This window comes from Natator depressus, chromosome 26 (genome assembly GCF_965152275.1).
Source record: "Natator depressus isolate rNatDep1 chromosome 26, rNatDep2.hap1, whole genome shotgun sequence".
Lineage (NCBI taxonomy): Eukaryota > Metazoa > Chordata > Testudines > Cheloniidae > Natator > Natator depressus.
The window spans coordinates 15,108,534-15,134,899 of record NC_134259.1 but is presented as its reverse complement, the minus strand read 5'-3'; the positions used below and the strand labels follow the sequence as shown (position 1 = coordinate 15,134,899).

The following is a 26,366-nucleotide window of genomic DNA, read 5'->3' as shown; positions in this document are numbered from 1 at the left end:
AGAGTACAGGCCTTTACAGGCAGGCCTGAATATCTATATCCTAACACTCCACCCCTTTTTTTTTCTTTTTTTCTTTTGGGATCCTCCTGCCCAGGGATCCCTGGAAAAGCATAGGACATATGGCGACACATTTCCTGATAGGGCCAGGCCTCAAGGTGGAAGGTGTCGATGCTCCATCTGTCCCTCTGCCCCTTGTGTCGTACCATGCCCTGCACCTTCTCTCGTACGGGCATACCACACCTATTCCAATTAGTGTTCCAGACTTGCAAGTGTAGTGGGCCTGAGAAGGTAGGGTCCAGGTTGTCTAGTACACTGGGGGCGGAGGGCTTACTACATTACTTATAGGTTATAATTAGTGGCTGTTCTCTAGGGGGTTGTGCCCCCCTTGATCGTTTCCATATGCAACGTAACACACATATAGAAAAGGAGTACTTGTGGCACCTTAGAGACTAACCAATTTATTTGAGCATAAGCTTTCGTGAGCTACAGCTCACTTCATCGGATGCATTCAGTGGAAAATACAGTGGGGAGATTTATGCTCAAAGAAATTGGTTAGTCTCTAAGGTGCCACAAGTCCTCCTTTTCTTTTTGCGAATACAGACTAACACAGCTGTTACTCTGAAACACACATATAGTTAACAATACACCAGCTGCCATGATAATCCACAGCAACACCGAGAGTCCTCACCACTGCAGTATGGTCCATCATCATGGCCACCACCAAAAACACTGCTTCTCCTCCTTCGATAAGGTTAAAATTTTGTCAGCGCCATCCTGTCGTGTGTATTGTAAGTGCATCCAACTGTTGGCGCTTGCAGCAAGTTGCTCTTGTAATCTTTATGTACCTTTGTCCATGTTGTGTGTCCATTGAATATCCACAGTGAAATTTGGTATTGTCCAAACCAATGCAACTACTTGGTACGGTATGGGGTAGTAGGTGCTGGTTCGATTGTTTACAACGATTGAGTCCACTGATCCACTGGTGCACCCTAGTCCAGGTGGCAGTGTATAGACGTTCATAATTTGGTCATACACTGGAAGGATTTTGCCTCCTAGGGTTATATTGCAGGATTGCATACATTCCCAACAGAATACACCGTACCCCATATACATGACCCCTAAATGCCCCCCCTTTGCAATAGGCCATTGATCCTGCTCCTCCATAGTCATAGGAGAGGGGCACATCCATATTCCTCCTCTGGATATACAACTGCTTAATGTGATGACAGTCCAATTTACCCCACTGCACCCTCCCCCCCAACCTATTTGCTAGTGGCTCCCAACGCACTCTCCCTTCCCTAGTTACTCCCATAGGATTCAAGGGAACCACCTTATTTGCATTTCCTTCTCATGGTATCACAGTAACAATTACACAAGAACTGTCCCCACAGGTCGGGGATGTTATTTTCCAGGTAGATGGGTATGTTTTTGCAACTGTGAATAAATATGGGCTAGCCTCCCGATTTAATACTGAAGGCCATTGTTCTGACCAAGCATCTCTCATAATAGCCATTAACATTATTAACTGAGCATTTTGAGTACCTACACACACCTCTCCCCATGTTAGTCTTCTGAAGCCACCCCCCAGCCATATCACCAGGTCCCCTGCCCAGTGAGTTAACTGCAAGTTTACCTCGACTGCGTCCTCCACCCTGTGGCAACTGCCGATACTTGCTGTGCCTTTCATTCATTAATTTGTTGTTGAGATACGAGGGATCTTGTGGTGAGGAATGTGGCCTGATCCACTCCCTCATTATCTGGTTTACATGGCTGGCAGGATGGGGCAAGGCCCCTGACCCCAGCACTCAGCAGGGAGAAGGGTCGCTGCCGGCATGGCCGGAAGAAGATCTCACCCACACAGAGCTGGTGGCATGGGGAAGCACTGAGATTGGGTGGGTCATTTCCAGCCTCTCTGAGAGGTGGAAAGCTTCTGGGCCAGACATGCCAAACCTAAGGGAAAAAACGCAGAAATTGGGCTTGTTTTTGTCTTAATTGGCTTGTGAGTTGCTTGTTGGCTTGTAGCTTGTTTGGCTTTGTAGCTTGTTGCTTCTTTTTTTGATTAGCTCCTGGCAAGCAGGGGCAAGAGGCAAGCAGAGGAGAGAGTCAGGGGTGCAGAGCGGGCCCACCACAGACCCAGACTGCATGTCAGGGGGATCTAGTCACATAGAGTGTTGGGGTTCTTGGGGATTGGCCTGTTTTGGCCTTGTCTTGAAATGGGATTATTGTGACAGTCGGGGTGCTTATTTACCACGTGAAAGTTGGCAGCTGTGTTCTGGGCTGATCCACTGCCAGGCTGTTTGTCTGGGGATGGTTGGATACATCGGGGCGGAGGGGAGCCAGCAGCCGATGGTGCACAATGCGAGCAGGGCACCCCAGAATGCATGGCAGGGCCAGGGACACAAGCCCTGCGCAGCCCCCACCCAGTAATATCTGTTCTTCTCCGAGTGCTTGCTCGTATCGATTCCAATTAGGTGTGCGCGTGCTGCGTGCACGGCCGTCAGAGAATTTTTACCCTAGCAACACCCAGTGGGTCGGCTGTGGAGCCCCCTGTGTACGGGGAGACTTTGGCAAACCAGTAAAGTGCCTGAAACCACTATGGCTTATTGCTAAAAGCAGCCAAGTCAGCAGGCTGTAAATTGGCCATTCAGCACTCTCAGTTTGACCAAGGCAGGAGGGGGGGGGGGAGTTTTGGGTGCCACAGAAAGGGCAGCTTGACCCCTCGTCCTTCCTGATAAGAATTGTGTTGAAGTGGCTGATACATGCATTTTCGAAGAGCAGGATGTGCCCCAGGAATGTCTATTGGGGCCTCAAGGCTGCAAACTCTGGAAAAACCCACACCTGGTTAATCGATAATCAGAAGGAACCTCTTGCTTGACTATTGAAACTGCTTACTTAACAAGTTTTCTTTAAGGGACATGTCATTCTATTACTAATGTATAAATCAGGGGGAAAAGTTTGAGGTAGTAGGACTCTTTTTGGACTCTCCCTCTGGATACATCTTGCAGTCCCCACCGGCAGAGGGAAGATTTGGCCACCGGAAGCCTGCCGCTCTGCCGCTTGAGAGCCACACTCAGCTTTGGTAATTATCGAGGGGTGGGGGTGTTTTACTAACTTTTTGCAGACGTGTGTTAGTGCTTGAGACTAAGTAAAGTTTAGCTTTAAGTGAAAGCACTTTTGTGTTGTCCTGTTTGTGCCAGCCCTCTATTGGCCGTGTCTCCCCTGATTTATTTCCTGACACCACCTCGCACAGAGTAAAAGTTACCAAGAGCTTTGGGTTGAAAGAACCCCGGGTAACACCTGGAGTGGCGCCTCCATGGCGCTCAATATATACCCCAGCCGACCCAGCGCCCCTCAGTTCCTTCTTACTGCCCGTGACAGTCGTTGGAACTGTGGAGTCCTGCTTCCTTGCTCTCCACTCTCCCTAGCGTATACCTCATAGTTTTGCTAATAGTTGTAGTTACAGTGTTTAATAGTTATAGTTGTTAGTAGGGTTTCCCCTCCTCCCTGATTCTTCTCTCGGGCTCATGCCCAAAGCTCCGGGATTCAAGTCCTGCGGTTCCTGCTCTAAGCCCAGGCCAAAGGGCGACCCCCATGACTCTTGCCTGACGTGTCTGAGGGAGCCTCATAGAATCATAGAATATCAGGACTGGAAGGGACCTCAGGACGCCATCTAGTCCAACCCCCTGCTCAAAGCAGGACCAATCCCTAATTTTTGCCCCAAATCCCTAAATGGCCCCCTCAAGGATTGAACTCACAACCCTGGGTTTAGCAGGCCAATGCTCAAACCACTGAGCTATCCCTCCCCCGCAAGCAGAGAAGTGCAGGATCTGCAAAGGGTTTTGTCCCCGGACTAAGAAGGAGCGGAACTTTCGTTTAAAACAGCTCCTCTTAGCCCTCAGCCTCCAGCAGGGCGCCAAGATCCAGCATCGAGCGCTTCGGGGCACAGCGCTCCAGTGACAGCGGTAGGAACGGCACCGCGGTTGGACTCTGACCAATGTTCCCTCTAATTTTTGACAGGCCGTGTGCGCAAAAGAATTTTTCTGTGCAAATGTTTCGCTGTGTGCGCGGGGTTTGGGATCTGTGTGCGCACGCACACGCCCACAGCTTAGAGGGAACAGCGACTCTGACAGAGACCCGCAGCACAATGTTCCCCGGCACCACAGCCAACATCATTGGCCCAGCACCGCTCCCGTTCTCCTGGCCAGAAGCGGCACCGGAAACCGGAAAAGACTGGCCCACCTCAGCAAAGACCAGCCTCCCTGGAACCGCCCGCGGAGACACATCCCACAAGGGGACAACCTGCGGCTTTGGCACCGTTGACTCCAGCACCAAGGTCAGAGCCATTGAGTCCGGTGCCCCTGGACTCCCCGACTTGCAGCGTGGTTGAGGTCCGGTTGCTCTCTACCCCAGATACCTTCGCGGCTGCAAGGGATCTTAATGCCTTGACAGTATCGGCATCCCCTCAGCCTCACCTGTACATCTGGCACCATCCTGGGGCAAGCCAGCGCTCATCCACCCGCCGGCGCCGTCGGTCGAGCTGCGACACCGATCCCATTCTCGGCACCGTTCCCGCTCCCGGCGCCGCTCACGGTCCTGCTCTCCGTCACGACGCCAGTCGTACTCGCGGAACCAGTCATACTCACGACACTGCTCAAACTCCCAACACCGGCACCGCTCCATCCGCCGTCGAGGAGCAGATCCCGGACCCGACGCCGCTCTCGACGCCAGTCATCATCTCGGCCCAGGTCCAGATCCAGGTACTGTTCCAGATTCCAGTACCGGTCCAGGTCACGGCACTGTTCCCCAGCATCGCGGCACCGTTCTCCATCGCCTCGTCAACATGACTTGGCGCAGATCCGCTCGGCAGCACCTTGGCCGTCAGGTTCCGCTTCTCGTTCTTCAGGATCGGAGGCGGGGTCGCGTTTCTTGGAACACCGCCATTTGGACCACAGCCACCTGGACTCAGGGGCCGGACATTGGCAGGCGCAGGAGCAAGGTCCTGCTCAAGGGTCCACTCAATGGCCGTTCTGGATGCCCTGGGCATACCACCAGGCCCAGGGTGCTCCGTCTGGGACTTCTCAATCAGCCCTGTCCAAGCCATGAGTGCAAGAGGATACTGCCAGCCAACCTGTCCCTAGAGGTATGGAGACCATGATGGCTTCTCTCCCTGCTTCAGGTCCCCCTCCAACTCAGGGAGGTCGCTGGCCCTGAGGTCGCTGGCCCAGCTCCGCAAGAGGCCCCAGACGACCCTCTTCCTCCTGTGGCCTCCTCCTCCTCCTCACCCACCGAGGCAGTGGCGGGCACTGAAGTATCGGGTCCCCCTCTGATAGACCTCCGCGCCCACCAGGACCTCTGCACAGGGTGACGCAGAATATGAGCCTGCAGGCAGAGGAGGTGGTAGAGGTGGAGGACCCCGTGGTGGATATTCTCTCTGCCGAAGCTCCATCAAGGGTGGCCCCACCCCTTATTCGGACCATCCAAACCACCACCAGAACAATCTGACAGACACCTGTGTCCATCCCCCCACCTGCTAAGGGGGTGGAGCAGAAATACTTTGTCCCCTCTACGAGGTATAACTATCTATTTACTCACCCACAGCCCTGTTCGCTCGTGGTGGCTTCAGTGAACGAAAAAGAACGGCATGACCAGCAGGCCCCAGCACCCAAATCGAGGAGGCCAAGTGCCTTGATTTATTTGGGTGCAAGGTTTATTCCTCAGGGGGACTTCAGCTCAGGATTGCTAACCAGCAGGCGCTCCTGAGCCGCTACAACTTTAAGTCTTGGAACTCCATGCTGAAGTTCAAGGAGTTAGTACCTCCTAAGTCCAGAGAGGAGTTTGCAGCTTTGGCGGAAGAGGGCAAAACAGTGGCACAGACCTCGTTGCAGGCCTCGTTGGACACTGCGGACTCCGCTGCACATACTTTGTCCTCAGGGATTGCAGTGAGGCGTATCTCCTGGCTGCAAGCCTCCAGCCTGCCACCGGAACTTCAGCAAACACTGCAGGACCTCCCCTTTGATGGAGCGTGCCTGTTTTCAGAAAAGACCAATTCAAGGCTACAAAGCCTTAAGGACTCAAGGGCGATAATAAGGTCCCTGGGCATGCACACACCGGCTACCCAGCAGAAGCCCTTCAAACCCCAGCAGCCTCCACAGCTCTCCGATCCCCCTCTTTGGCCGAGGCAGGAATTTTATAGGAGACGGGGGAAACCCCCCAACCACCAGTCCGGGCAGGGCCAGGGCCCATCCAAGCCCTCGACAGTTCAAAACAAACCTTTTGAAGGGACGCCTGAGGACGATGTACCGGACCTCGTTCGGGATCCTATCCCACCTTTCTTGAATCATTTATCCCGTTTCCACCGTGCTTGGTCTCACATAACCATGGATCACTGGGTCCTCCGCACGGTGGAAGTGGGATACTCTCTCCAATTTTCTTCCTCCGCACCCTCCTCCCCTGTCTCTCTTCAGGGACCCTTCTCACAAGCAACTCCTTATTCAGGAGATTCAGACACTCCTCGCCATGGGGGCTATCGAGGAGGTTCCAAGGGAACTAAGGGGCAGGGGGTTTTACTCCTGATATTTCCTAATCCCCAAGGCAAAGGGTGGGCTTTGGCCCATTCTGGACCTGCACGGACTCAACAAGTACATGGTAAAGTTGAAGTTCCGCATGGTCTCCTTGGGCGCTATTATACCTTCCCTGGATCCTGGAGACTGGTGCGTAGCCCTCGACATGAAGGATGGATATTTCCACTTAGCGATTCATCCAATGGACAGACTCTTCCTCCGCTTTGTGGTCAACCATGAACACTATCAGTTCACGGCCCTTCCGTTTGGTCTCTCTACGGCCCCCCGGGTGTTCGCCAAATGTATGGCAGTCGTGGCGGCCTTCCTTTGTCGATGACGGATGCAGGTATACCCTTACCTCGATGACTGGCTTATGCAGGGGCGCACCAGAGAACAGGAGTCCCACCTTAGTTTGGTCACGGACACATTTTGTCCATTAGACCTCCTCCTCAACATGGCAAACTTGACACTAGAACTGACCCAGAGAATAGAATTCATCGGGGCAGTCCTGGACTCTGTGCAGGCTCGAGCTCTCCTGCCAGACTCTCGTTTCCAAGCTATAGCGAGCCTCATCCGGAGCCTTCAGAGCTTCCCAACCTCATCGACAAGAAGTTGCTTGAGTCTTCTAGGACACATGGCTTCCTGCACATACGTGACCATGCACACCAGACTTCAACTACGCCCATTACAAGCCTGGCTGGCATCAGTCTATCGCTCAGTTCGAGACAGCCTGAACTTGGTGGTCACCATCCCGGAGCAGATCCTGGCCTCCCTCCACTAGTGGCTAGATCCTCGGGTGCTATGTGAAGAAGTCCCCTTCCACAACTCTCAGCCCTCCTTGCCTCTCGTCACAGACACGTCAGCCCTGGGATGGGGTGCCCACCTCAAGGACATTCAGACACAGGGCCTATGGCCCCCGTCTGCACTCTCCCTTTATATCAACCTCCAGGAGCTGAGGGGGTACGCCTTGCCTCTCAAGCCTTCCAGGAGCAGCTGCAGGGTCATTGTGTGGCCGTCCTCACAAACAACACCACGGCCATGTTCTCCATCAACAAACAAGGGAGGGCCCTTTCCTCTGTCAGGAGGCCATTCGACTGTGGGAATTCTGCATAGCCCACTCTATTCACTTGGCGGCGTCCTTTCTACCCGGGGTCCAGAACACGCTGGCGGACCAACTGAGCAGGTCCTTCCGCTCCCATGAGTGGTCACTTTCAACCAGATGTCATCCACCCCATCTTCCGAAGGTGGGGGTTTCCCCAGGTCGACCTGTTCACCTCCCGCAGCAATCGGAAGTGCCCGGCTTTCTGCTCCCTCCAAGGCTGCTCCCTGGGCTCTCTCACAGACGCCTTCTTGCTCCTGTGGATGGGTCGACTATTTTACGCCTTTCCCCCTTGTGCACAGGGTCTTGCTCAAAGTGCGCAGGGACAGGGCGCGAGTGATTCTGGTGGCTCCGGCGTGGCGCAGATGGCACTGGTTCACTGTGCTGTTGGAGCTCTCTGTGGACACTCCAGTCCCATCGCTGCCTCTTCCCGACCTGATTACTCCGGATCACGGTTGCCTCTGCCATCCCGACCTGCGATCTCTCCACCTCACGGCATGGATGCTGCGTGGCTGAACCATTCAGAACTTCTCTGTTCGGAACCGGTACGGCAAGCACTGATGGGCAGCAGGAAGCCCTCCCCTCGGGCCACATATACAGCTAAGTGGAAGCAGTTTTCATGCTGGTGCACTTAGCACAACACCCCCCCTCTCCAGGCGTCCGTGCCTCTCATTTTGGAGTATCTCCTGGACCTAAAACAGCGGGACCTGGCGGCATCCTCTGTTAGAGTTAACCTTGCAGCCATCTCGGCTTTACACCTGGGTGCGAATGGCCGCTCTGTCTTTGTCAATCCCATGGTTGGCAGTTTCCTCAAGGGCCTGGACCATCTCTACCCACAGGTTCGAAAGCCAGGCCCCACATGAGACCTTAACCTGGTCCTCTCCAAATTCATGGGGTCCCCGTTCGAGCCGCTAGTCACCTGCTCTCTTTTATACCTCTCCTGGAAAACGGCTTTCCTTGTTGCTCTCACATCGGTGAGGCGTGTCTCCGAGCTCAGAGCCCTTACCTTGGAACCACCCTACACGATCTTCCATAAAGATAAGGTGCAGCTTTGGCCTCACCCGGCCTTTCTTCCCAAGGTGGCATCTGCCTTCCATATGAGCCAGGACATTTTTCTTTTGTTTTTTTATCCAAAACCACACACCAGTCACCAGGAACAGCAGCTGCACTCCCTTGATGTCCGTAGGGCCCTTGCCTTCTACATTGAGCGTATGAAGCCATTCAGGAAAACGACCCAGCTCTTTGTTGTGGTGGCGGACCGGAGGAAGGGCCTCCTGGTCTCCTCTCAGCGGATCTCTTCATGGATCATGTCCTGCATCCGTGTTTGCTATGATCTGGCCGGTGTTCCGACCCCGCCTCTCACTGCTCACTCCACAAGGGCCCAGGCCTCGGTGGTGGCTTTTCTGGCCCAGGTGCCGATCCAGGAGATCTGCAGAGCCGCAACTTGGTTCTTGGTACACACTTTTGCTTCGCACTATGCCATCGTCCGGCAGGCCAGAGGCGATGCGGCGTTTGGTACAGCAGTCCTACAATCCACGTTGCTTCACTCCGACCCCACTGCCTAGGTGGGGCTTGGGAGTCACCTAATTGGAATCGATATGAGCAAACACTCGAAGAAGAAAAAATGGTTATTCACCATTGTAACTGTTGTTCTTCGAGATGTGTTGCTCACGTCCATTCCAAACCCATCCCCCTTCCCCTCTGTCGGAACAGCCGGCAAGAAGGGAACCGAGGGGGCGCTGGGTCGGCTGGGGTATGTAGCGAGCGCTATGAAGGCGCCGCGCCAGGGGGCTCCACAGCCGACCCACCGGGTGTTGCTACGGTAAAAATTCTCCAACGGCCGTGCACACGGACACCCATTGGGAATCGGTATGAGCAGCACATCTCGAAGAACAACCGTTACAAAGGTGAGTAACCGTCTTTTCCTCCTTTTCCTGAATCTGTGTGGGACACGAACACCGCCCCCCGCAGCCCGGGCTCCTGAGCTCAGCCCTCCAAGGCCTGGACTCAGCCCAGATCCAGGATTTGGATCCTGAGCTGGGACCTCTAATTCAGGACTTGGACCTGTGGCAGGACCCTTGGCCCTGACCAGGGAACCTCCAGTATTGCCCCCCACCCCAACCTGTGCCGAGGACAGGACTCGAACCTGCAACGAGGGAATTCCCGAGGGAGGGGGACCATTGACTCCCCCTCCCCAGAGATGGGTCAGTCCAGCCTGACCCCCTATCATTCAAACGTCAAACCCCGCCCCTTCTCAGGGATCCCTGTCCGTCGCAGAAGCCCCGCCCCGTCCAGTGGAGCTGTGCTCTAGCCCCGCTCCATTCTATTGGGAGGGGAGGGGCGGAGCCGGCGCCGGCGCTCGGCCCGTCCCGTCCCGTCCCGGCTGCCGTCGCTTCGCGCTGCATGGCGGGAGTTGTAGTCTTGCGCTGGGGGGGGGGTGGCTTGGAAACGACAGCCCCCGTCGGGCCTTGCGCGCCGCGGTCAGCTGCGCGGGGGCGGGGCCGGCCTGGCCCGTTCCAGGTCCGTGTGGAGCCGGCGGCTGCGGCGCGGTGGGGCCGGGCCGGGACGGGACGGGAGGCCGCGGCGGGGAGCGGGTAAGAGGTGCCCGGGCCGCCCCCTACCTGCCCCTCCCCCCGGTCCCGGCCCCCCCCGGCCCCGGTTCTCCCCCCCGGGCTGTGCGAGCGCGCGCGGCGGGGTCTGGCCCGGGCCGGGCGCGTCGGACGTTCCGCTGCCGGGGCCCGCGGGCGCTGCTCGCACGTGGGTGGCGAAGCCGGGGCCGCCCGGCGCTGGCGCCGCCGCGGGGTTCCCGCTGAGCCGGAGCCGGGAGCCCGCAGCGGGGCCGGCTTTGCGGGGTGACGTCGGGGCCCGCGGCCGGCCCTGGCCCGAGGCGCGGGGGTAACCCGCTCCCTGGCCGCCCCCGGGCGGGCTGAGGCTCTGTCTCGGCGGGTGCATGGCCGCCCCCCGGCAGCGGCCCTGGAGGCTGCGTGGCGGTCTCGCTGCTCGGTGGGGTCCCTCGGGGGAGAGGGCCTGCGTCTGCACCGGCCGCGGTGGCTCGAGCGCTGTTCTCCAGGGCCGGCCAGAGCCCCGTGCAAGCGGGCGCCAGAAAGTCCGTGTCCTTGAACCCCCACGCCAGCGCCTGGGGAGGGTGCTGAGCCCTTGGCTTTGACTCCAGCGGCGTGGGGGAGAAGCGAATGTCCTGCTTCCTTGGCTGGATGTGCACAAGGAGCTGGAAAGAGAAGGAGGCTTTGGGGGGCCTGTAGCTTTGAGGGGGGGTGGGGCTCAGTGGCAGGGGGCTGTGTCGGGAGAAGAGGGGGTGTTGTATCAGAATGTGGCCATGCAGCTGCAGCACAAAGCGGGGGCACCCAGGAGCACAGGGGAAGGCTGGGCTGGAAGAATCTGCAGCTGTCCTATGCCCAAGAAGGGGCTCCCTACCCCTGATGGGAGCATGGTCAGGAAGATCTGTCTGCTGCCATCCTGTGGCGCTTGCCATGTGTCCCAGCATTGGCACGCATTGTGCCCTGGGTGCAAGGTCATGGGTGATTGGGGGAGGACTTTGTAGTGCTACCAGGGACTTTCACTAAGTGCCAGGAGGTGGGAGAGCAGAGGTGCTGTGTGCATTGGCTAAAGCCAGGGGGTGGGCCTGGGGACTCCTGGGTGGGTGGGATGATGGACACTAGCTGTCCAAGGGACGTGGCTATTAAAGAGGAAAATGGTCCCAACCTGAGGGGCTCCAAGGCAGGTGACATCCCCCCAGCTGTATAACAGTGGGTCTGGCTGCTGCTGGTTGACATCTGCCCCTCTCTCTCTCTCTTCCAGGCAGGTGCCTTCTGATGGTTTGGAGTGGAGGCCTTGGGTTGTAGCTGGTGCCCACCCATTTCCCTCCTCCCTTCCCTCATCTCCGAGCCCCCCCATCCCCACATGTTCTGTACCTGGACTCCCTAATGACAGCCTGGATCATCCTCCCCATTAGCCTGTCCACCTTCTCCATCACCGGGATATGGATCGTGTAAGCAGCCGCTTTGCTCTGATTTGTGTAGTGACGGGGGGAGGGTTAACCATTGGGGGCTGGGATCTGGCTAGCGAACGGGGTGCTCCAATAGCCCATGAGATTGGGTGGCTAGTCCATGGGCCGCTTCCTCTGACAGCCTAAGCCCAAAACCAAGTGACTTTGAATCCAGTGAAGAGCAGGTTCCTGCCTCCTCCTCTCTCTTCTCCTTCCCCGCCCCCACTTTAGTAGCCTCCTATGCTATGAACTGACGGTTGCCACCATGTTTTACTTGAGTCTTGGGTTCACTCCAGTTCTGCCCCCTCCTGGTGTAACAGTGGCTGGCGGCTGTCTGGTGTGCCCCCAGCCCAGCTCGGATTCCAGGGTGGCTGTTGTCTGGGGTGCTGGTGGGGGTCATGGAGGGAGCACTGAGGTTTGCTTTGTGATGGGGTGGGGTAAATGGAAAGGTTTGGCAGGACTGGGGTGCAGGACCCCAGGAGCAATTACTTTGGGAGGTGCAGATACCACTGTTCCAATGCTGGGGGCACCTTTGGGTCCTCTCTGAGCCCTGCCCCGATGTGATCAGGGCATGAAACTAGCATAAGCTGTGTGATGAATCCTCCGTCGCCAGGCTCCATCAGCAGCGAGCCATAGTTACATGTGGGCCTGGCCAACATCTTACCACTTACACTTCAGTGTGTTCCCCTTGGCCTGTGTCTGACACGGGAGCCTGGGGGGGAGAGGGTTAACTGGATCCCCTTTGCACAGGTAAATGGTGGTCACTACAGGGCTCAGCATTCTTGTGTCTGACCCGTGGTATCTGCTGAGTTTGGCTTCAGGACTGGCCTTACGAGCCCAGAACGGGACTTCCTCCCTGCAGGCTGAGCAGCTCAGGGGCTGTGTTCCAACCCAGGGCAGCAAAGGGTCCACTGACAGCTGCAGTGCTCCCACGGGTGTGGCCCTCTGGCACTTACCCACCCCCTCCCAGTGATGGGGAGCTACCAGCCAGTGTGTTTTCAGGTGGCCCCAAATGCTAGTTGAGCTGGGCGGGGTCCCTCTCCTAATCCTCCTCAAGGTGGGGCTGGCTGCTGGGCTGCTGTGTCTCCCCCACCCCTCCCCACAGTCGTCAGCACGGCTGCCTTGACAATAGCCGCCCTTGTCCTCCTCTCTGAGAGAGCCCAGTGTGTCCCTAACTCACCCTGCAGTACCAGGGTCCAGCCACTGGGGGGACCCGTGTCGGCATCCACAGGGGCAGAGCCAGAATCACCTCAAACCGTGCTGGGCTGAGTGCCCCTCTGCAGGAGGGGAGCCCCTGGGGGCTGCCAGTGCCAGGGGCAGGATCGAGGGGAAGGGCCTTGCAAAGCTGCCCAGGAAACAGATGGAATTCAGACGCAGAGCGATAACTTAAGCATAAGCCCCTGGGTCTGGCTGCTGCCTCACCTGCAGGGCCCCCTGCCCCATGAGGCCTCCGCAGAGCCTACTGGGGCAGGCTGGCAGGCCCGCCGGCCTTCCGGGACCCCCTCGCTGCCCCTGGGAGGCTCTTGCGCACACTGGGTGCTTAGAGCAGCCAGCAGTTGTTGCTGATGGCTCCAGCCCTGGCCTGGAGCCTCGGCGGTGAAGGTGACAGCTTGGTTAAAGGCAGGGAGGTGGGAACTCATTATAGATAGTGACCGGAGGCTTGTGCAGTTAAGTAGAGGGTAGCTCAGAGCCCCCCATATCTCACCCCCAGCTGCTCCTGGGGTTGGTGAAAGCCCACCCCAACACACACACGCGCTTTTCCAGAGGCACTCGGGTATTGCAGGGAGTGGGGAGGCTGTGCCAGTTTGGCCCAGTCTGGAGTGGCAGGAGCTCAGAGGGGCACAGGGATCGGGCGGGGGGGGGCCCTGCCAGGGCTCAGCACCAGCTGCTCTCAGTGACTGTAACTGGAGGTGGGGACTTGAGACCCTGATGGGAAGCAGGGCCTGGTGAGGGTGGGGCGGAGGCAGGAGTGAGGGCCCTCAGCTAGGGGGCCTGGCAGATGCGGTGTCAGGCCAGGCCAGGCCATCAAGGTCAACCCCATCTGCTCCCCCAGTAAAAGGAGGTACGGGGGCGGGGGGCTGTGCTGGGGGCAGCTCTGCCCCCAAGTGAGGCAGGAGCCAAAGGTGGCTGGAGGCTCCACAGAGCAGTTTGCCCTTGACTTTGCGTGTCAGGGGACCGCGGACCTTACAGGGTCCTGGGCAAGGAGCGCAGGCCTCCGCATGCGCCAGGAATGAGCCGAGGCGCCTGCCAGGCTGCCCCGAGCGGTGTGGACACAGGGCGCAGTCCTTGGCCCCTGCTCAGGGAGGGGTGAGCAGGGGGTCGCAGGCCGGGAGCTCAGCTGCCCCCCCACCAGCTCCCAGGCCTTTCTCGTGCTATCAAACCGTAGTGCCCTAGCCGTGCCAGTGCGGGAGTCGGGCTCCACAAGGGGTCATGGCGGCGGCACTGCTGTGCCTTAGAACTGCCCCACCAGCCCTGCTCCCCACGGAATAGCCCCTCAGCCGCATGTCCTTCCTGCCTTCGCCCACTGGCCTGCCAGACTGGATCGCGGCTCTGAGCTGGTGCACCCAGACCCTCTTCATTCTGCTGCCACCAGGAGCACCAGCTTCCCACTGCAGCCCCTCCCTGCCCCCACCGCGGTGCTCTTTGCTCTAGTGATGGGCACCAGGTGCACAGGGCTGCTGGGCAGGGTCCCCTCACCCAGGGCAACAAAGGGGCTGTTCCGCCCTTCTGCGCCGGGGAGCTGGTCTCTCCACCAAGGCGGTTCTGCCCGGGAGTTGGGGGGTGGGATCTGGGCTATGTTGTGTGGATGTTCTTGGCGCAGGCCCAGGGGGTGACTGGCTGGAGCCCAGGGAGGGTGGCTTGTCCCTGCGCTGGCCCCAAAGGCGGCTGTTGAAGCTAAACAGCTGAGCGTGGCAGCGGACGAAGGGCACATTCCTTCGCGTTGTCTTGGCTGCTGCTTGGCCCGGCTCCCCTGCTATCTTCCAGCTGGGCCGAGCGTGCGTCACCCCACCAGCAGCCCAGACACCAGGGCGATCAGAGCCGTCGTGCTGCTGGGGAAGGGGGGGGATAGGGAAAGTTGGGGACCTCTCAGAATCGCTGGTAACTTTCCAAACCCCCACTCGGTCTTGGGGAAGGCAAGAGCCTCTGTGCACCCCATCCCCACGCAGGGTGGAAGCCCGTAAGGAAAGAGCCCAGCGTTTGCAGAGGTCAGGAAAAAATTGTCTCTGTGCCTGTGAGCCAGGGCTGCTTGATGGAGACTCGGGGGGGGCAAAGACTGAACCCTCACGTGCTGTGGCCGGTTGCGCTTCAGCGCAGAGCCCTACATGGGGGGTCGGCGACGGAGCCCCTGGCTGCCAGCGCTGCAGCAAGCTCCAAAGCATGGAGCTGTCTGGTTCCTCCAGCAAAACGTGAGCCAAGCAGCTCCCTGGGCAGGGCAGAGCAGGGCACTGGCTCACGTCCCTGGAGGGATTTGCAGGGATGAGAGTGGTGGGGCAGAGGTAGCTGGATATTTGGCCTGCATGGCACAATGGCTGTTCCCATCGCCTGTATCACGTACCCCCAGGTGGGCTGGATGAGGGGGGCGTGGATTGCACTGCCAGGTCTCTCAGCCCCGGTGGCTGGCCTTCCCGGTGCTGTGTCCATTCCCAGCACCCCCCAGGCTCTTCAAGGCACCTGTCTGGAGACGTTACCCAGGGCTCGGCTGGGGGCACTGGATGCCTCTCAAGGGGTTCTTAAGTTGGGCTCCCCTGCTCCAGAGGCTGGGGAGGTAAGAAGGCTCCTATGGGGCAGGAGGCCGGGTGGGTGCATTAATTCCCCTCGCTAGATCAGGTGTCGTGACCCTGGCTCTGCTCCTCGCAGGTACGCCATGGCAGTGATGAACCACCACGTGTGCCCCGTTGAGAACTGGTGAGAGCAGCCCCCCGTCGCTGGCAATGCGCAGGCGCTGCTGCCCCCCCGGCTTTCTTCCTTGCCCTGGCCACAGAGTCTCTGCTAACCGGTATGGTCCGGCTCCGGGGCCAGTCCCTGTGCTCCAGTCCAGTTCCTTGGCCTGGATCCAGAGTGCTGCCCCTGGGATGGAGGGAGCAGGGGGTGCCCAGGATGGTCCAGAGCACGGGCTGTAACCTGCCCCTGCCTGCCTAGTGGGTGGTGCCTGGCAGCAACCATGTTAGAAAGGCCCACTGGTGGGGGAAGTAGTCCCTCTGTGCTGCCGGGGGGGGTGCCAGGGCTTCTGGGCAGCCTGGAGGAGGTGGGGCCATGTCTCCAGGCTCCCAGGACAGGGAGAGGAGCCCCTGTGGTCTCCCCTGTGTATGGAGGGCACCATGCCCAGGGATGGGTAATATGGACTATACCACTGCTCGGGGAAGTGGCAGGGCAGAGATCAGTTGCTCCTGCCCCCCATGTCCTTTCCCAATTCTCCCCCCCCCACCCCCCCGTGCTGTTCCGGCCCCTTTCATCCCCTTCCTACGCCCCCCCCGCCCCCCCACTTACCAATTGGTTTCAGGTCCTACAACGAGTCATGCTCCTCCAGCCCTGTCAAGCATGGCTACCCCAAAAGCTGCTGCACCTTGGAAGATGTCCCTCTGATCAGGTGAGGCTGGAGGGCGGTTGGTGTGATTGGTACCTGGGGCCTGTCGCGCTAGGGGCTGTATCCCACCCCGAGGAGCTTGCAAGCTGCTAGCCCATGAGGCGAGAGGAGCTGCACCCTCTGCCCTAAGTGAAGGATCTTCACAGCTCCCTCACCCCAGGGCAGCCCCAGCCTCGCTGGCTGCCTCACTGTCTGTCTCCTCTTGACCCCATCCATGTATCACTTAGAGCTGGGGGCGGGGGGCTGTGGTTGCTGTTTGCTGGGCTTTCCGGAAGTGCCAGGCTCCCAGAGCCCTCTGGCAGCATGTGCTGGAATGAGCTATGGCCAAGCCTCCCCAGCCTCCCGCTGCCTCTGTGCAACAGGGAGATGGTGCTGTGGGCCACAGGCCTGATCCCCACCCTGCTAGGGGGCAGCTGTGCAAACCAGCCAGCCCACCCAAGCTGTGGCATCTCCTCATGCCAAGTCACATGTAGCCTGCGTGGCATGGTGGCAGAGGAGTCAAGGAGAGGATAGAGGAGCAGCACACCTGGGGGGCCCAGGGCCTGGCGCAATGTGTTACAGGTTCCCCCGGGTGCCACCTGGAGCTGGGGTACCATTGAGCCCTCTGACCCACCAGCCTGGGCTCCCTCTGACCCTGTGCTGCTGTGACAAGCTGCAAAGCCCTCCAGCCTGCACTTTCACCAGCATTCACACAGGTAGGGACACACCCAGCTGCAGTTACACGCAGGCTCTCTAACCACCAGCCTCCCAGCTTGGGACCCCAGAGCAGTACCGTCCTGCCCTGGTCCAATCTGGCCAGTATGTGGGTTTAATACCTGGTCTGCCTCTCCCTCAATGTGAAGAGGACCATGCACACTTGTAGTAACCGAGCTGAGATTTTCCCCAGACACCTTAGGCAAACGTACACTGGTTTAGATTAAAACATAAAATAAGTTTTTAACAACTACAAAAGGATCGATTTTAAGTGATTATAAGTGAGAGCAAACGGATCAAAGCAGGTTACCTAGTAAATAAACAAAACCACAAACTAAGCTTAACACACTAGATAGGTAGGAGATGAATTAGCAAATTCTCGCCCTGAGTGACACAGGCTGGCAGATGCTTAAGGCACAAGCTGCCTTGGCTTTCCCAGGTTTTCATACACAGGGTAGAAATCCCTTAGCCTGGGACCATTACTTCCCCCAGTTCAGTCTTTGTTCCTCAGAGGTTTCCAGGTGTGGTGTTGTAGGCAGAGTGAGGTACCCCCATGTTGTCATTTCCCTCCCTTTATATCTTCTCCCCACTTGCTAGAAAGCTCTTTCTCTGTGACCTGGGTCAAACAGTTCCCATTGTATAGAGCAGGGGTCTCAAACTCAAATGACCACAAGGGCCACATGAAGACGAGTGCATTGGCCCGAGGACTGCGTCACTGACACCCCCTTCCATGAGGCCCCGCCCCGCCTCTTCCCACCCCTTCCCTGAAGTCCCCGCCTCAGGTCCGCCCCCTCCCTGCCCCCAGAGGGTGCAGTAGGAGTGCGGGGTGTGGCAGGGGGCTCAGGGCAGGGAGTTGGGGTGCGGGGTGTGGCAGGAAGCTCAGGGCAGGGAGTGCACAAAGGGTGCGGTTTGGGGTGCAGGAGGGGTGCAGAGTGTGGCAGGGGGCTCAGGGCAGGGAGTTGGGGTGCAGGAGGGGTTTGGGGTGTGGCAGGAAGCTCAGGGCAGGGAGTGCACAAAGGGTGCGGGTTGGGGTGCAGGGTGTGGCAGGGGGCTCAGGGCAGGGAGTTGGGGTGCAGGAGGGGTTTGGGGTGCAGGCTCCAGCCAGTTACCTAGAGCGGCTCCAGGGTGGCAGTGGTGTGCACCAGGGCCAGGGCAGGCTCCCTGCCTGCCCTGGCCCCGCTCTGCTCCGGGAAGCAGCCAGAACCACGTCCCTGCTGCCCCTGGGGGAGCGGGGGCACAGGGCTCTGTGCACTGCTTTTGCTGCTCCTCCAGGTACCTCCCCCAAACTCACATGGGCTGCAGTTCCCCGCTCCTGGCCAATGGGAGCTGCGGGGGGCCTGGAAGCAATGCATGGAGCCCTCTGCCCTTCCCCTTCCCCTTCCCCCTCCCCAGGGATGTGGTGCCAGCAGCAGCTCCCGGCGCCGGGGGGGCAATCTTGGCCCACAGGCTGTAGTTTGCCACCCCTGGCCCAGAGGTAGGCAAGGGGGGGGTTGTGGGGAGCTTGGCGGGCCGCAGGACATAGCCCCGCGGGCGGCGTGTTTGAGACCCCTGGTGCAGAGCTATCTCTGAGAGGTTTCTCTTGCGCACAGTTCCTGGGGTAATCCTGGTGCCTGTGTGCATTTTCTCAGTGAGCCATTAGCATTGCTTGGCCTTTTGAGTGTTGTATCTGAAAGGCTGCTTGTGGGTGTTTTCAACCTCACAACACATTTCAGTAACACGTACCCAGCCCAACTTCATAACTTCGCGTAGGACGGTAGCACACACAATCCAACGAGATATGACTGTCTAGCAGGTCAAGACTTTTAGAAAGATACCTCACAAGGCATGCTTGGTGCAAAACACAGCATAATTACATGACAGTGGTGAATACTGGGGTGCCAGGGTGCCACCATACCCAGGAGGCATGTGAGGGCCCAGGAGCCAGGGCGGTGAGATAGGCCCAGAGGGGTGCTGGAGGGGGGTCATACCCACCCGCTTTCCAAGCCCACCACGGGGACGCGTGCGCTGCTCCAGCCATGTGCTGGCTTTGACAGCTTTCTCCTTGCCCTGCAGTAAGTGTGGCACGTACCCCCCTGAGAGCTGCCTCTTCAGCCTTATTGGGAACATTGGGGCTTTCATGGGTAAGTGTCCACCCCAGCTGGCCCACTGAGGAGCCAGGTTGTGGAGAGGGCCCCTCTCCTGCACCTGCCTGGGCCTGCTGGCCTCATAGCCCACACCAGGCTTGGCCTCCCTGCTGTGGGGCAGGATCTGGGGCTGCATTTGCTGATCTGGCTCTGTAGAAGGGACCCTTTGCTGTTCTGTCCCCAGGGCTGCCTCTGCATTGGACTGGGGCCCGACCTCCAGGCTGGGCAGACAGCAGATCCCCCCCGGGGCACGGAGTGGGCTGCTCCCTTCCCAGGGCAGCTCAGTGGTGGGTGGAAGGTTTTCTTTGCAACATAAGTGCTGGAAACTCTCTGTAAAAATGTTGTGCCTGTGGGATATGCTGGGGATCCCCCGGACCAGGGAGTGGGTCCGTCGCTGCCAGTCCTGTGGCCTCAGGAGCCCTCACACCAGCCACTAAGTGTAAAGGTCTCACCTTGGCTTCCACTGGCCTGGTTACTCCTTTCATGGTGACCCCAACTGCCCTGCAGGTCCCCGTGGCCTCCCCAAGTTCTTAACTACCAGACAGTTTCCCCTTTGATTTGTCACCCCCAGAGGTGTGACTCCAGCTTCCCAGTCACTGTGGGGGACACACTCCACACAGTTTGCACACCAGCGAGCTGCTTGGGGTGAAAATAACCAGTCGATTTAATAGACTCCCCCCAGATTCAGAGCTGAGATAGTAGTGGAGGGAACAAGCTTCCCCTTGGGCAGTCAACATCTGCAGGCTGTCCACAGATTCCCCACGTGCCCCTGCCCCAGGCTCCAGCGCTCAGGCAGCCCCTTGAGATCTGGGGACCTTCCACTGGAGAAGGGTGAGGGGGTTTCCCATCAGCCACTATCAATACTCACAGTGTGGGGGGGTGATGAGTTACCCCTGGGGTGCCATCTGGAAGTGGGGTCCCCTGACCCACCCGCCTGGGCTCCCTTTATATAGTAGTGCTGTGACCAGCCTGTCAAGTCCTCTCCCAGGCTTCAGCACACGCAGAGGTGGGACACACCCAGCTGCAGTACATCTGGGAAAAGGGGTAAACAGGGAGGTGGCCGAATTTGCAGATGATATGAAACTACTCAAGATAGTCAAGTCCCAGGCAGACTGGAAAGAGCTACACAAGGATCTCTCAAAACTGGGTGACTGGGCAACAAAATGGCAGATGAAATTCAATGTTGATAAATGCAAAGTGATGCACACTGGAAAACATCATCCCAACTACACCTATAAAATGATGGGGTCTAAATTAGCTGTTACCACTCAAGAAAGAGATCTGGGAATCCATGGGTGGTGGGTATCATAAGCATGGGAAGGCATTGCCTTCCCAAACAGCCTGATGTCCCCTGGCCCCAGGGCCAGCTCTAGGCACCAGCAAAACAAGCAGGTGCTTGGGGTGGCATATTTCTAGGGGCAGCATCCCTGCGCCGGCCATGCTGCCCCTCGAAATGTGCCCCAGCTCACCTCTGCCTGCTCCCCTGAGCGCGCCACCGCCGCTCGGCTTCTCCCCCCTCCCTCCCACCCAGGCTTGCCGCGTGCCAAACAGCTGTTTCGCGTGGCAAGCCTGGGAGGGAGTGGGGAGAAGCCGAGCGGCCGCGCGCTCAGGGGAGGCGGTGGTGGTGGAGGGGAGGTGAGCTGGGGCGGGCAGCAGTTCCTCTACCCCCCCCCCCGCCGCCCCGTTACTTCCTGCACTCCTTGCTCCCCTCCGCTCCGCCTGCTCCCCTGAACGCGCTGCCTCTCCCTCACCTGACCAGGAGGGGGGAGAAGCGCAGCAGCAGCGTGTTCAGGGGAGCAGGCGGAGCGGAGGGGAGCTGTTGCGGGGTGGAGGGGGAGCCACAAGAATCAATGGGGGTGGGGAGAATGCTGCATGCCTGGGGGAGGAGGCAGGGCTGGGGATTTGGGAAAGGGGTTGGGAAGGGGTGGAGTTGGGGTGGAGCCAGGGACCGGGGGGGCATGAAAAAAAAAAGCGAGGACGGCCAAAAATTGTTTTGCTTGGGGTGGCAAAAATCCTAGAGCCGGCCTTGCCAGGCCCATACTCCACCCCCCAGACCCCATCCCGCCTGCTGTTCCCTGGGGCAGGCAGGCTGGGGGCCACATCACGCTGCCCATCCTCCTGGGGCCGGGCCTACTCCACCTGCTCAGCGCTGGGGCCAGCAGCTCTGCCAGGAGGTGCCTTCAGGGGCAGGCTGGGGCATGCCAGGCCTGGTGGCGCAGCGCTCTGAGTGGGGGCTGGGCTCTGGTGGGCATGGAAGGGGCGGGGCAGGGTTGGGGGCTAGCCTCCCCAAGCCAGGGGTTCACCCACCATCCATATTGGAGTCCTTGTGGAGAGTTCTCTGCAAACATCCACTCAATGTGCAGCGGCTGTCAAAAAGTGAACAGAATGCTGGGACTCATTAAGAAAGGGATGGATAATGGGACAGAAAATATCATGTCGCCTCTCTATAAATCCATGGTACGCCCACATCTGGAATACTGCGTGCAGATGTGGTCGCCCTATCTCAGAAAAGATATATTGGAATTGGAAAAGATTTGGGAAAAGGCAACAAAAATGATTAGGGGTATGGAACAACTTCCCTATGAGGAGAGATTAATAAGAGTGGGACTTTTCAGCTTGGAAAAGAGACGGCTAAGGGGGGATACGATAGAGTTCTATAAAATCATGACTGGTGTGGAGAAAGTAAATAAGGAAGTATTATTTACTCCTCATAACACAAGAACTAGGGGTCACCCAATGAAATTAATAGGCAGGAGGTTCAAAACAAAAGTATTTTTTCACACAGCGCACAGTCAACCTGTGGAACTCCTTGCCAGATGCTTTGAAGGCCACAACTATAAACAAAACACGCAAACGAAGCTGAATATACTAACGGGATTGGATATGAGTCACAATGTCTCATCCCACGTGATAGTCAAGCAGGCTGCAGAGGGCCAGCTGCACTTGCTTACAGCTTAAAACCCAGGTGTTTCCTTCACAGGCTAAAAATCCCTCTAGCCTGGGTCCAGCCCTTCCCCCCAGTTCAGTCTTTGTTCCTCAGAGTCTCTTGGGGGAAGTCAGTGAAGAACCATGATGATGTCACTCCCCGACCTTAAATAGCTTTTGCCTACAGTGGGAACCCTTTGTCTCCGAGCGTGGTTCCCACACCTTTCAGTGGAAAAACACGGGTATGCCAAGGTGGAGTCCAGCACCAGGTGACCTGGGTACAGGTCCCTGCAGTGCCACAGCAGCCATTGCTCAGAGGCCATTTGTAGCATCCGCAGGAAGACCCCCAGGTGGGGAATAAGCACCTTCTAAGGCCTATTGTTCTCCCTTATGATGCATTCATTTGAATGGGCCCTTCCCAGCCAGCCATCTAGAGCAGTGATTTTCAAACTGCCGGGCGGGACCCAGTACTGGGTTGTGGAGTGGAAGGCACTGGGTCGCGGCGGCTCTGGTCAGCACCGCCGGCAGGGCCATTAAAAGTCCCGTTGGGGGGTGCGGCCTGGCTAACGCCGGCTAGTCCCTACCTGTTCTGACACTGCGCTGCGCCCCAGAAGTGACAGCAGCAGGTCCAGCTCCTAGACAGGGGGGCCATGGGGCTCTGCCTGCTGCCCAAGCACTGGCTCCGCACCGGAACCAGCCAATGGGACCTGGGAGGGGGGCGGTGCCTGCAGGAGAGAGCTGCGTGGAGCTGCTTGTGCGCCTCGGCCGAGGACACGGACCTGCTGCTGGCCACTTCCGGGGTGCAGCGCAGTCCACGGTGCCAGGAGATGCAGGAAGCCTGCCTCTGCACCCTGGCTGTGCCGCTGACCGGGAGCTGCTCAAGATAACCCTGTGCCCCAATCCCCTGCCCCACCCCTGATCCCCCCACCCCTGGAGCCCCTTCCTGCATCCCAAACCCTTCATCTCTGGCCCCACCCCAGAGCCTGCACCCCCAGCCCAGGGCCGCCCCCTGCATCCCAACCCCTCATCCCCAGCTCCGTTGGGTCATGGGCATCAACAATTTTCTTCAATTGTGTTTCCAGAAAAAAAGTTTGAAAACTACTGGTCTTTTGCCTAGTGGGCATCCCCAGGTGTAAACACATTTGAAATATAGACAGGCAATGTTTCTCACTTCAGACACAGAAATGATACCTGCACACACGTGGGATAATCATATTCAGTAAATCAATAACCTTTCCAATGACACCTCCCATGCCTTATCTTCTATAAAATATATCCGAATTATACCATAATAATATCTCTATGAAGAATATGGGGTGCGCTGTCACAGGAGCAATCCCTGGTTGTCTCTTTCCAGTGGCTTTCATGGCCCTTGTTGCCGTTCCCTGGGGTCTGCAATGCCTCGTTGCTGCAGCTGGGTTTTGTGAGCACACCTGGCTTCGGGGGGGCGCTTCCCTCAGCTGGTTGCGAGGTGGGGCTGACTGTTACCAGCCTGGTTCTCTAGCCCCACACACCTCACGTCAGAGCCACGGCCCAGCCATGCAGCTGGTATCCCAGAGGGGGAGCGCCCCACAGCTTGTGGTGTGGCCGGGGTCCTCCCGCTGTAAGGTAGCCCCAGGCCTGCTAACGGCCTGTCTCTCGGCAGTGGTGCTGATCTGCTTCCTGCGCTATGGGCAGCTGATTGAGCAGCGCCACCGCTCCTGGGTCAACACGACGGCGCTCATCGCGGGCTGCACCAACGCTGCCGGCCTCGTTGTGGTTGGCAACTTCCAGGTGGGCTTGGGCCAGCACCCGGCAGGGCCAGGCTTTTCTCCTGCCCTGGTACCCTCAGCCTCCCCTCCCATGGGTGCCACGTGGCCTCCTGCCTCCCCTCCCCCAAGCTGGCTGTGATGTCCCTTTCCTGGGGGGAGGCTGCTGCCTCTCTGGCCATGGGGGGTGGGCAGATGCTAGCTCCCCAGAAGGGCTGGCTGAGAAGAGAGGAAGGGGCTTGGCAGCTGTGGAGTGGGGCCTGTCCGGGGCATAGGAGGTGATAGGGAAGGCAGCGCAGAATGGGAGGAGCTACTGGGGTGCAGAAGAAGCAAGCCTGGGATGGGGAGAGGGGCTTGTGCAGGGCCCCCATGGCGGGAGACCAGCCAGGCTGAACTGGTGGTAGGTAGCCGGTTCCCGTGGGGGGAAGGATTGGAGCAGCAGTGAGGGAGGGGGGCTGGAGAGGCCGGAGGGACAGGAATGGACCAGGCTCACTGCTGTCCCTCCCTCTGCTCCAGGTGGACAATGCCAAGTCCCTGCACTACATTGGGGCGGGCATCGCCTTCCCGGCGGGGCTGCTCTTCGTCTGCCTCCAGTGCATCCTCACCTACCACACTGCCGTCAGCACCCTGGACAGCTGGATGGCACACCTCCGCGTCTCGCTCACCAGCGTGGCCTTAATCTCTCTCGTCCTCAGTATCCTTCTGGCTGCAGGGCTTCCCAGCCGCCCACCCGGCCCCTTCGCATCCAGGCAGGCAGGTGTGGCACGGCATGGGCTCAACATCCATGAATGTCACCTATGTAACCGTGGGGCTGTGTCCTGCAGGCTGCACCAGGGAGCCTGCTGCTGGCTCTGAGTTAACGCAGCGGTCCCAGGTTCGATCCCTGGGCCCGATGCCCCCCCAGCTATCTCATGCCTAGGGAAGATGCTGTCGTGTCCTCAGAGGGCAGGGTAGTTCCCAGGGCTGGAGCAGAACATCAGGATCTTCCTGCTGCAGGCCAGGGGCGTCAGCTGGGGCCATGTCTGCTGCTGAAGAGGCTATAAACTGGCAGCCCCTCTCTGAGCCCCACATGGGACGGCCTAGCACAGACACTGGGAAGGGCTGTGGCATATGGTGCCCTCTACAGGTCTGTGCCCACAGCAGGCTGGCTGACCTCCCTGGTGCCAGGGTGCCCCAGCATGCCAGGGGCTGGCCCTCTCCTGCTGTACTGATACATGGCAGGGTCCCCTGCCCCAGGCCTCACCTGTACCCATAGCCTCTAGTGGTCAGGGGCTGTGCCACCCTGCAGGCAGCACAGGGTTAAAGATGCTCATTTGCCTGGAGCTAGAGCCACAAACCCTCCCCATGGGCACCTCCTGCATACAGGCTGGGGGCGCGTGAGCTGTAGGATGCCCAGGCATGGGGGGAGGATGCCCAGGCTGGGGGCAGGGAAGGGTCATAAGGTTCATGCCAGGTGTGAGCTGGCCCAGGGGGCTCCTGGCATGCATACCCTCCCCTCCTCCTGAAGTGGGGGGCTGCCTGCAGTCAGTCCCCGGCGGGGGGGGAGAATGAGGGGAGCTGGTACCCCTTCTCCTCATAGCTGATGGGGGTGGGGGGTCAGTGTGCTGGGTGGGGGAGTGGGGTCTCTGACTCCACCCCCTGCAGAGTCCACACCCAGTGGGTGCCTTTCCTTAGCCAGCCCCTAGGCGGTGTCTTCTTCATCCATGAGAGCCCCCTGCTGCAGCACCTGGCGGCCGTCTGCGAGTGGGTCTTCGTCATCGACATGCTGGTCTTCTACGGCACCTTCGCCTACGACTTCGGGGCCGTCTCCACCGACACCCTGGTGACGGCGCTGCAGCGGGCCAGCACCCGGGGCTGCAAGTCGCCCGGCGGCAGCAGCACCTCCACCCACCTCAACTGCGCTCCCGAGAGCATTGCCGTGATCTGAGCGGGGGCTCCCCCCTCCTTTATTTTGTACCAAAAAAGACATTTTTTAAAGGAAAACACAGTATTGGGGCTGCCCCCCACAGCAGGGCCCAGCCCAGCAGCACTCCCTGCTGGCCAGCCTGGCTGCTGCATCAACAGCCAGAGGGCACCCTGGGGTGGGGCTGCCAGCCTTCTCCTGCAGGGACTGGCTCCCAGGGGCCTGCTGGGAACCGCCGGCCCTCACATCCGCTGCAGATCAGACCCCTGCCGGCAGTGGCTGCTCAGGGAAAGGTGACCGGAGCTGGCTGCAGGGCACGACTGCTCATGCTGCTACCCCACTCCGCTGGGGGCTTTACCACCCCAGGCGGGGCAGCCTCTCCTGAGCGGGAGGCCCTCTGCACAGGTTCCCTTGCTCAAGCCCCTGCCCCACCCAGGAAGGATTTGGGGTAACCCCACAGCAAAGTGGGGGAGACGCACAGGGCTGTTCCATGGTGTCTGACCTTGCTGCTTCTCCTTGCGAGGGAGGGTCTTTTCTCTCCCATCCCCATTAACCCCTCTCCTTCCTCTCCCCCTCCTAGGGGAGGTCTTGGTGGTGGTGGGGGGGGAATGAGGTGGCAGGCGGCAAAGAGCCTCCCTCCCCATCCTTCTGAGCTGGTTTCTTTCAGTAAAATGGTTTGGTATTTTTAGTACTTTTTATATCTATAGGTGTGTATAAAGGGACTTGT

The 26,366-nt window shown here is 58.8% G+C and overlaps 1 protein-coding gene across 9 annotated transcripts; it reads left to right on the top strand.

Annotated features, from left to right (window-relative positions):
* Positions 1-2,930: 2,930 nt before the first annotated feature.
* On the top strand, positions 2,931-26,366 carry TMEM150A (transmembrane protein 150A). 9 transcript variants are annotated; one of them, XM_074940336.1, is made up of 8 exons: positions 2,931-3,079; positions 11,476-11,665; positions 15,521-15,568; positions 16,191-16,250; positions 18,993-19,060; positions 23,634-23,761; positions 24,253-24,430; positions 25,422-26,366. In XM_074940336.1, exons 2-8 carry the CDS (start codon positions 11,601-11,603, stop codon positions 25,661-25,663), a joined length of 789 nt encoding a protein of 262 aa, XP_074796437.1. In that variant the 5' UTR covers positions 2,931-3,079; positions 11,476-11,600; the 3' UTR covers positions 25,664-26,366. The 9 variants fall into 9 exon arrangements, with proteins under 9 accessions (XP_074796437.1, XP_074796430.1, XP_074796433.1 ...); XM_074940329.1 differs by having other exon boundaries at positions 16,164-16,250; XM_074940332.1 differs by lacking the exon at positions 2,931-3,079 and adding an exon at positions 4,618-4,757 and having other exon boundaries at positions 16,164-16,250.

Excerpts from the sequence above, each read along its gene's own strand:
- TMEM150A (XM_074940329.1), top strand. The coding sequence starts at position 11,601 with ATGACAGCCTGGATCATCCTCCCCATTAGCCTGTCCACCTTCTCCATC. Across the intron at positions 11,666-15,520 it reads ATCACCGGGATATGGATCGT|GTACGCCATGGCAGTGATGA; the intron begins GTAAGCAGCCGC and ends TGCTCCTCGCAG. Across the intron at positions 15,569-16,163 it reads GTGTGCCCCGTTGAGAACTG|GTCCTACAACGAGTCATGCT; the intron begins GTGAGAGCAGCC and ends AATTGGTTTCAG.